The sequence below is a fragment of the Brassica oleracea genome, chromosome C3 (genome assembly GCF_000695525.1).
Source record: "Brassica oleracea var. oleracea cultivar TO1000 chromosome C3, BOL, whole genome shotgun sequence".
Taxonomy (NCBI): Eukaryota; Viridiplantae; Streptophyta; class Magnoliopsida; order Brassicales; family Brassicaceae; genus Brassica; species Brassica oleracea.
In genome coordinates this window covers 53,296,611-53,306,918 of record NC_027750.1, presented here as the reverse complement: position 1 = coordinate 53,306,918, position 10,308 = coordinate 53,296,611, and the positions used below count along the sequence as shown (strand labels likewise).

At 32.6% G+C, this 10,308-nt stretch overlaps 2 protein-coding genes across 2 annotated transcripts; one reads left to right on the top strand and one right to left on the bottom strand.

Annotated features, from left to right (window-relative positions):
* Positions 1 to 714: 714 nt before the first annotated feature.
* On the top strand, positions 715 to 2,520 carry LOC106336199 (5'-methylthioadenosine/S-adenosylhomocysteine nucleosidase 1). The gene is made up of 8 exons (XM_013774954.1): positions 715 to 962; positions 1,030 to 1,093; positions 1,181 to 1,272; positions 1,499 to 1,605; positions 1,717 to 1,791; positions 1,888 to 1,962; positions 2,036 to 2,128; positions 2,221 to 2,520. The coding sequence occupies exons 1-8, from the start codon at positions 881 to 883 to the stop codon at positions 2,416 to 2,418; spliced, it is 786 nt and encodes a 261-aa protein (XP_013630408.1). The 5' UTR covers positions 715 to 880; the 3' UTR covers positions 2,419 to 2,520.
* An 86-nt stretch (positions 2,521 to 2,606) lies between these two features.
* On the bottom strand, positions 2,607 to 4,229 carry LOC106336198 (putative ER lumen protein-retaining receptor C28H8.4). Its single transcript, XM_013774953.1, has 6 exons — positions 3,930 to 4,229; positions 3,526 to 3,725; positions 3,288 to 3,428; positions 3,111 to 3,191; positions 2,891 to 3,015; positions 2,607 to 2,816 (listed from the first exon to the last, which is right to left on the bottom strand). Exons 1-6 carry the CDS (start codon positions 4,141 to 4,143, stop codon positions 2,768 to 2,770), a joined length of 810 nt encoding a protein of 269 aa, XP_013630407.1. The 5' UTR covers positions 4,144 to 4,229; the 3' UTR covers positions 2,607 to 2,767.
* Positions 4,230 to 10,308: the final 6,079 nt, after the last annotated feature.

Below are 10,308 nucleotides of genomic sequence, written 5' to 3'. Positions count from 1 at the left end.
TTTTTATTTGATCTAAAATTTTATAAATATCATTTATATTCATAATTTTGATGAAAAATACACTATATTAAGTTTATATATTCTATTTGTGTGTTTTATATAATCTTAAACATGAAAATGTATTAATGTTATACACAATTAAAGATTAACATGTTTTATAACACAGTAAACCATCTAAAAATTCTGCCCCGCATAATTTCCGATTAATCCCCGATTTTTTCTTTAGGCGCTAGGCCCAACCCGACCGCCCGACTAGCGCCTAGCGCGTTCAAGAACAGGGATTGTGTGTAGTTGCACGAGCATTTATTGCATGTTATGAGCTTAATAGTGAAAAATGTGTATATATAAAAAAACTTTAAAAAAATGTAATCACAAATAGTCTTCAAGTGAAATTATGTTATCAGAGTATATGTGAGTTATCAAGTTTTAAAATTTTAAACGCAAAATAATAAAAGGTCTTGTACAAACATGCAAACGCAAAAGAAATGTTTAGATTAGTAATGATAGATATGATATTTAGACTCGAATGATTTTTGTTTCAACGACATTTGATTAGAACAGCAAATTGTGCAAAGCTATAAAAAAGGATTGAGATAGGAAAATAAAATTCTAGTTGTTTGCTTAACTTTACAAGCTGTTAATTAATTAAAATGTAAATTATTTTGAATATTAATTAGCACACAGTAATTAATTAATTAACAGTGTAGGGAGAGATGTTTCGACCATGAGATTCTTTTCTCTTTCGTGGTAAAACGCAGAAGAGGTCCTTCCTTATTCGCCTGTGCCGTTTCTTCATTGCTCAATTGATTTTTGTGTGTGGTCTTCTGGAAATCGAACGAGTGAAGAGCGAAAGAGAATCGAGAGAGAGAGAGAGAGAAGTATGGGTCCTCACGGAGATGGTGACATCGAGAAAATTGAATCGGAGAGTCGTCGACCTATCTCCACAGTCGTCTTCGTCATCGGTACTTTTGGTCCTCTTTCAACAGAACCGATCAATCGATTCTTACTTGGTGTTTAATTCTGATGCAGCGATGCAAGCGGAGGCTCAACCTTTGGTCAACAAGTTCGGACTCTCCGAAACTTCTGATTCTCCGTTAAGACCCCACTCCTCTTGATTCTCCCCTAATCTGTTGATTGAACCAAAGTCCTTATCTTTTTGAGCTTCATGGTTCTTGTGCAGGCTTGGTAAAGGATTGCCCTGGGTTCTCTACCACGGGTTGCACAAAGATCTTCGAATCTATGTAGTCTGCCCTGGAAAAGATGCTGCTTCAGGCATGTTTTTGATATTGCCTCTTTTCATTAGCCTCATAGACATTAATATTAATAGCTAGTGAATTTGGGAATTTAGTTTGGTAGTTGTTGTTCGACCGGTGCAGTATCTATAGTGTGTATGAGCTTGTTGATGTTTGATCTAATGAGCTCTTGAAGCCAAAAGGAAGGCACTTTTTTTTTCCTCTTACAAGTATGTTTCTATTCACTTAAGGTATTAATGGTGCAGGGATAGATAGTGTTGGAACTGTTCCAGCTTCTCTCATTACCTTTGCTTCTATCCAAGCTTTACAACCCGACATTCTCATCAATGCTGGAACCTGTGGTGCCTTTAAGGTTCGTTCCTCCTTTACTTTCTCTTTCTCTCTCTCTGTGCTTGTGAGAATGCCATGCTTGATCATATTTGAATTTGCTTCTCTGATTGCTGATTGGCTGAACAATATTCAGGTTAAAGGAGCCAACATAGGAGATGTATTCCTTGTATCTGATGTTGTCTTCCATGATAGGAGAATACCTATTCCGGTACCTTCTTCTTCTTTTCTCCACTTCTTGTTCTGGTCTTTTTTCCCCATTTCATTTCGCAAGTTCCTGAGGGACTGTTTTGTGTCTCGCTTGTAGATGTTTGATCTGTACGGAGTTGGTCTTCGTCAGGCATTCTCAACCCCCAATCTCCTCAAGGAACTCAATTTGAAGGTTGCTTAGTCAAAAACTGTTTCTCAAGTTTTACGATATCAAAAGCATTGTTAATAAGATTGGTTGTTATCAGATTGGCAGGTTATCTACTGGTGATTCCTTGGATATGTCCACACAAGATGAATCATTGATCATTGCCAATGATGCTACACTAAAGGACATGGAGGTAATGTCATGTTAACACCTCTCTGATTTCTGGAATCTAGCAAGAATATAAAAATATTAGTTGAAACTCTTGTGTGGCTCTGGATTGTTCAGGGTGCTGCGGTGGCCTATGTTGCTGAACTTCTGAAAGTACCAGTCATATTCTTAAAAGCCGTGACCGATCTGATCGACGGAGACAAACCGACGGCAGAAGAATTCTTACAGAACTTGGCTGTTGTGACCTCTGCGCTAGAGGAAACTGCCACTAAAGTGATCAACTTCATCCATGGGAAAACCCTTTCAGACCTTTAACTCTGTACTTGTGCTATTTTTATATGTAACAACCGTGATTCTCATCGTATTCGCAGACTCACTTCCAGTGATCTATAATAATAAAACTTCAAAACTTTCAGACGTTTCCTCTTCCCAGTGTGATCAAAATAGCTTGTTAAGGTTCGTTATTTGCTTTTTACCAATCACTATTATAGTATGAAAGAGAGTAAAGTAACCGGAAAGACATGTAAACACCCATCGATGGTAACTAAATATACAACACAGTGAAATTAATTCGTTACCAAGTCACCTCAGACACAAACGTCAAGATCAAATGTAAAGAAAAAATTGAGCCGTTTCTTTTCCGTATTACATCACTGAGAGTAACTTATACTACTCCGGACGGAAGCCGGAGAACTAGCTGCCCTCCGAAAACGCTGCACAAGTTAACATGTTTTCAGCTAGGTAGTGTAATAAATAAAGAGGTAAGATAGCGATCACTAAACGGTACCTTTTGACATAGTAGTAACAGAAATCAGCAAGGATGAAAGTCTGAACAATTTCTGAGATGAGAACCATTGATGGCCACAATCCATAACCTAACGCTACCAGCAATCTCCCCCTCGTGTCCACAACCTGTTATTAAACACATACAACATTGTGCACAAGGCTACTTTTCATCATCCAAAATCGACTTTCAATGTATCCAGAGTAAAAACTAGAAAGCTAACCTGTAAAACCCAGTGAGCACAGCTAAGAAACCTTGCTACTCCAAGTGCAAATACATAATGCGCCGTGAACGGTTCCACAATCTGAAAACAACAACCAAAAAGTAGTTTCAGATTAGAGAATTAAACAAATACTTTAGCTCAGTTCTTAATCTTCCACTGTGAAACAAAGTTTGTGACCTTTGTGTTCTGCATCACTCGCAGCTGAGGCAGCACTGAAACAGCTTCAAGGTAAACACATAACGCCCACGAAATCCTGTTCAATATGTTGTGAGAGGTCGATGGATGGATCAACACAGCTAACACAACACACGGCACAAGCTGCAACAAATAAAAAATCAAAACCAGATAATCGTTACTTTGCCTCCCCGTTTCCTCTAATCTAACAATGTAAGCTATCACTTTCTTATTGACTTACCACATAATAGAGAGCAAAGTTGTCTTTGTCCTCCATGTAACTAGCCCTCAACTTAAAACGGATCATAAAAATAACCCAGAGAGTCGTCCCCAAAGTAGCCAGATCCAGAACGGTGTGTATATCATATTCCATCACAAAGCTGCAATACAGCCTCACAGCTAGAAATATCGCCGTCAGCTCCTGAGACTTCAGCGACAATCCTGCAAAGAAAGAATCAATACACAAAAGTCAAGCAAAAAAGGTACACACTTTCGGACGTGGGTTTGCCTAAAACCTTCGAATTATAATTGTAATCCTAAAACCCCTAAATTGCTTGATTCCACAAAAGCTAATTCAAAAAAAAACCCTAAAATTGGGATGTTCGAAAACACACAATTAAACAAGAAAGATTGGATTTTTATTACCAGCACATGTCTTTTCCTTCATGAGTTTGTAGATGAGCACGCAGATCCCGATTGAATGAACAGCTTCGGCGGCAACGAAGAGATTGTCGTGATCGTGGACAATGAATCTGAGCAGAACCAGAGCCGCCATGCCGGTGACCACCGCGAGAAAGGCTTTCACCTTCGGTGGCTGCCTCCTCACCCATGACCACACCGTGTGAATCGGACTTTTCATCCTCAACTTTTCGCTTTTTCTCAGATTTTCTCGGCAAAGTGAAAAAAAAAAGGTAAACTATTTATGAGGAAGCCGAAGGAGATAAAAGAGTCTGGTTCTGGTTGACTTGTGCTTTAAAGTTTTCTTGGCCTTAATGGGCCGTGGTTGAGTCCATATCTTTAGGCCCATAATCGTATGAGTTCAAATCTTATTATTAGCTTCGGTGCGGGGAAAAGGGGCATTTAATTCCCGAAGTATTTGAAATCGGCAGTTTTAATACTCAAGTATTACTTGCACATATTTATTCCTCAACTAATAGTTGACTGCACAAAATTGGGATCAAAATAGTCAACGGTTAACTGATGAATGGAAAATAACGGTTTCTGTCAACTTTTTAACGGTAGAATATTCTAATCATGATTTTGCGCAGTCAATGATTAATTGGGAAATAAATATGCGAATATAATACTTGAGTATTTAATTTGCCGATTAAAAATACTTAAGGAATTAAAAACAACACTCTTTTTTTTTAGAAAATCATAATTTGAAATATTCTCAAGTTAGATATAACCAATATACAAAAGTTTTATCTATTAGACAATTATATGTTGTACATTGGATCTCTACTTTAGATGATCATATATAATTATATGTACTTTACACATTCATATATTGTATATCAGCAATATAATGCAAATGTAATTATCTTATGTTATATTTTATGCTTTTATAAACTAAATAAATCTTTTTCCGGGATTAAATATCTTGTATATTATTTCAAATTATGAACCTTTCTAGCTATGAATTATTTTAAAAATCATCTAAAGTGATTTAAACATGAAGTACATCAACAATACGATGTAACTGTAATTATTTTGTATTATTTTATATGTCATTGTAAAAAATCAACAATCTATTTCTAAAGGTAAATATCTCGATTGTTTTTAATTCCTTAAGTATTTTTAATCGGTAAATTAAATACTCAAGTATTATATGCGCATGTTTGTTCCTCAACTAATCATTGACTGCGCAAAATCATGATTAAAATATTCCACCGTTAAAAAGTTGACGGAAACCGTTATTTTTCCGTTCATCAATTAACGGTTGACTATTTTGTTCTCAATTTTGCGCAGTCAACTATTAGTTGGGGAATAAATATGCGCAAGCAATACTTGAGTATTAAAACTGCCCGATTTCAAATACTTCGGGAATTAAATGCCCATTTTCCCCTTCGGTGTGGGTATGAATTAGTTGCGGGCATGGTGACATCATTCAGAAGCGCTATCTATCGAATAAGATTTTGTCTCAGCATTGTTTCACTTTTGTCCAAACCATCCGTCCAACTACTTTGGACATCAACCTTTGTGTTTACTTCCACTAGTACATTCAACACGTATCTAACATATGTGTGACAGTGTGAGTTTATATAAACGATAAAGCTGTTTGCTCAGAGAACATGTCACTATCCAGATCTCTGGATATTTTCTTACGCACGTCTCATATTTTATAAAACATTTCGTTTTTTTTTAATATACACGAAACCAATTCCAATTGCTCAATTAATGTGGAACCATATACAGTTCATATATTTATCGCATTTCACCTACTAAAAATAATATCACAAAACTCACACCATGTGGGACTATATCCTTGGTTGCCACAACTTTTTTTTTATTGACAACCCACATTTATTGCGCTGCTGCTTAGGTTAGGGTTTATCTTCCTTGTATACTACTACCATGTTCAAAAACTCGTCCGAGTTACCGATTAACCGGACGTTTACACGCTACTCGTCGCTTCACCGTTGCGATTCTTCAAAATCGGTTAATTAATCGGACTTACCAAAAAAATTATATTTTTCGGGTTTTTTGTGTTGGAAATCTAATCATATAGGTGAGATCTACAATTTTTATGAATAATAATAAGTAAACATAGTGATTGGTGGCAGATCTATCGGTGATGGCTATGGAAAGCTAAACGACAATTAAATGGAGAAGATGAATTAATTACATCTTTGCCACTCGTTAAAAGAAAAAACATTAAAAAACAAAAAGTTGGATACTTACGGATTCGAACTCTAGAGGAAGAGGTTATTTGCCTACAACCTACCCATCAGACCATGACAAACAAAAGAAATCATGTATAAATAGCTGAATTTATAAAAATATATTTGCAAAAATAAAAAAACATGTAAAACTAATCCCCGAGTAATCCCCGAGTAATCTCCGATTAATGTTTAATTCGCTAGGCCCCGGTCAACCGCCCGACTCACGCCTAGCGTAATCTCGAACATGGACTACTACTATTGTTTCTAGTGATCAATCTTTTCACCGTCGCTTAATTTGTTTACTTACCAGTTACCATAAGAAGTGTTTTAACATACAATAAAATGTATCCGCTTATATTTTTATTTTTTTTATCAAATATTTTTTTGATCAAAACATCCGCTTATATTTTTATCTCCTACATTCTGTATAAAATTTGACTGTTTAAATTTGGTTATGGTCTCTGAAATATGCCCTCGGATGTATATTGTATTTGTATGGCACTGATTAGGGGACAAAATTTGAAATTTGTATGCAAAATCTATTTACCAAACAATTTTATAACTGTAAATGATTTTTGTTTGAGAGACTGTAAATGAACATTTACATTTACAGTATATATATATATATATATATATATATATATATATATATATATGGAAGCATAGTCGCTTGAGATGTACCCCAATCGATTATACTCATCGATCTACATAATGATATATTTATTACATGTTCTTACATTAAAAATGGGACTTGTTGGTGATAAGGTGCAAGTATTTAATTAATCTGAAGACATTACACCGGAAGATTGATTTTATACTCTCTTTCGACTTGAACCTCTTATTTTCCAACTGTCCAAAGCCACCGTATTAATGGGCGAGGTTGAGTAGGTAGAGATTTAATATGGCAGTAATTCATAATGATATCTCTAATAGTATATAACTTGACTAACAATACAACAAAATAATTTTTACTATCTGCATTTGTAAGTTTGGTATTCCTACATAAATATCCCGGGAAATTTTATTTTACTCATTTATAGTTAGGTCTCTGAATGTGCGAATCGGACTTAGCATGTTCTCAACATATACGAGTAAGTCCACTTGTAACATCCTTTATATATTAAATATTAAATGAGAAACATTGCAACATTGTTTTATAGTCACGTGTCACCATGATAATAAAATTCAGATTTTTTTAAAAAATTGGTTGGTCCATCTTAACTTATAACTAGATCTTGATCCACGCAACCGTGCAGATCTTTTAACTTTTATGTATATATTTTAAATGTTTATATTATTTTTTTCAAATCCAATAATTTTGTTGTTTGCATTTTTTTCTATTAAATTAATTGTTTGAATCCACCAAGTGTATTGTTGTTTCTTCTTATTATAAATATATTTTATTGGATTTCTACTTAATTATTAGAGAACTAATATATACTTTCTTAAAAAAATTAAAATTATTTTATATTTAACATCTTATTATCAAAATTAAATTTACATTTATTTTTTAATTTTTAAATAATAAACAATTTTATTTGATAATTTTATTTGATAGTCTTTACAATTAAAAACATTTGTATACACTAATCTTTAAGCATTTAGTATTAGTTATTAGAACATATGATAAAATGAACTAATGAATTTTAAACAAAAAACATTGATAATTGTTTTTAATAAGTTACAATTGAAGGTATATTATTAAAATATAAGTTTATATGTAATGTAATTCAAACATATACAAATTTAAATAAGCCTTTACAACAATATATAAATCTTATATATCTTATAAATGGGCCAATAATAGGGTGGGCAAAAAAAACTGAACCAAACCAAACCGAACCGACCCAACCAAACTCAATCCGATCTAAACCAAACCAAAATATATTTCCAAACCATTTGGTTAAAAGTTTTATCAATCCAAATTGTTTGGTTTTGTTAAAAAAAATGAAGTGATTATTGAATTATATTAACTAATTATATCAATAATATTAAAATTTAAGATATTTCTTTACATTTTTACCACAAAAAAATTAATATATTTAACCAACTAACCTAAACAACTATATTTATACATTTTACTTATAAATAAATAGAAATAAATACATTAACAATAAAATAGAAATATAAATATCATAAACTATCACCAAAACAAAAAAAAATACTTGTGATATATATATTTATCATAAACTATGACCAAAACAGAAAAAATTACCATGCAATAGCTTATAAGTTAGTTTCTTATGTAGGATTGTTTATATGGTTAATTTGGAAAAATACATAAGATATGTTTATATTTCTTTATAATATTAAATTTGACTTTAGATAACGATTACTGGTTTGACAAATATAAGTAATGATCTTAGAAGTATATTTTATATTTTGTATACATGTGTTTTCAGATAATTTAAAATTTGAAATGCACGGATCAAGATTCTTAAAATACACATTAATGACTTCCTTCAAATCTTATACGAAAGTAGTTATTATAGTCAATAATATATGAGGTGATTAGTAATGATGTCAAAATGTTATTAAGAAATAAATGAAATATGATTTTCTAGTAATGGTCTATTTTTAAAATATCACACATGAATCAAGGTTGTGACTTATGTTTTAATATATAAGATATACTTTTTATTAAAATAACTATTAAATTGATAAATAGTGTACAAAAAAATATTCTCGCACTTTCCTTAAATAAAAGATACGGAATTGCCTGATATGAGTAACATATATATGACAATCAATGATTATGAATAATAAATATTTGATAATAATTTTTGTATCTTAGTTCTTTTTTGTTTAATTTTATATTATTAAAAGATATTAAACAACCATATAAATCAGATAATAAAAAATAATTTCTTATAAGTTATATTTTGAATTTTTAAAACGACTATAAATTACGAAAAGCGTTAAATGTGTCACACTAAAATTTTGTGATCAATGGTTTAATTTTTTTTGGTAATAACAAGATACAAATGACCATAAATCGTATGAATATAAAGTCTCATTTACTAAACATTCATATTATATATTAATATAGTTTAAAATTAAACTATATAACGTAGGAAAATACTTAAATAAGATAATTTCTAAATTTGTATTGAAAAAATATTGAAACTTTAATATTTTAATTTTAAAATTTGCATTCAAAAAATCGCACATTAGAAATTTTGTGTTATCATATGAGTATGAATTCTCAATAATAAATATTTATGTTATATTATACTATATATCTATGTCTATGTCATTGAAATTTAGTTATATACCGTATAAAATAAAATAAATGATTGTTTTGATTAATTTACCAAAAAAGTATCATAAAAAACAAGATGTATTGTTTTGATTTATGTCTTTACTCTAATTTAATTATATACATAATACATAAATGAATAAAAATAAATAATAATAGATAAAAATTAGTTTTATATATAACATTCATTCCGCGCAATTGCGCGGATCTTAAACTAGTCTATTTAGGGATGGCAATTTGTACGTTAGCCCGCGGGCCTAATCCGTAAAGTCCCACTGCGGGGCGGGCTTGGGCTTACATATCTTAGGCCCGAGATATTGCGGGTCTTGCGGGTTGGTCAATTTCGGGTATGGGCCAATGCGGGGCGGGTCGACGCGGGTTTGCGGGACATTTGAGACCCGCGTGTCTTCTTCACTAGAGACATTTGCGTTCTGCTCACCGACGAAAAAGATGAGAAATGGCGACTGTGAAGGAAATTTTGGACCTTCTCTTCCACCCGTTGACAAAGGTCACCACCGGGCCTTATCTTCTTCATCGGTACCTTCTCTTCATCTTTGGTCTACGACCGTACTTCTTTTCGTAGAGAGCACCACCGGAGCTTCTCTTCTTCCTCGATCTACTACCATAGCTTCTCTTCTTCCTCGTTCTTCTTCCTCCATCTACCACTGTAGCTTCACCTCTTCCTCGATCTACCACCATCTACCATCGACACAGGTATATGATTTCTTCATCTCGGTAGACACGAGTTAAAGTTAAATCTTTGCATGTTATTTATATCACTCGCCATTCTATACTGTAATTAGATTAAAAATTTACAATCTGCTACTAAGTTACAGTATTGAGTTCAAGAGTTCGTTTGCTTTGTTTGACTTGACTAGTT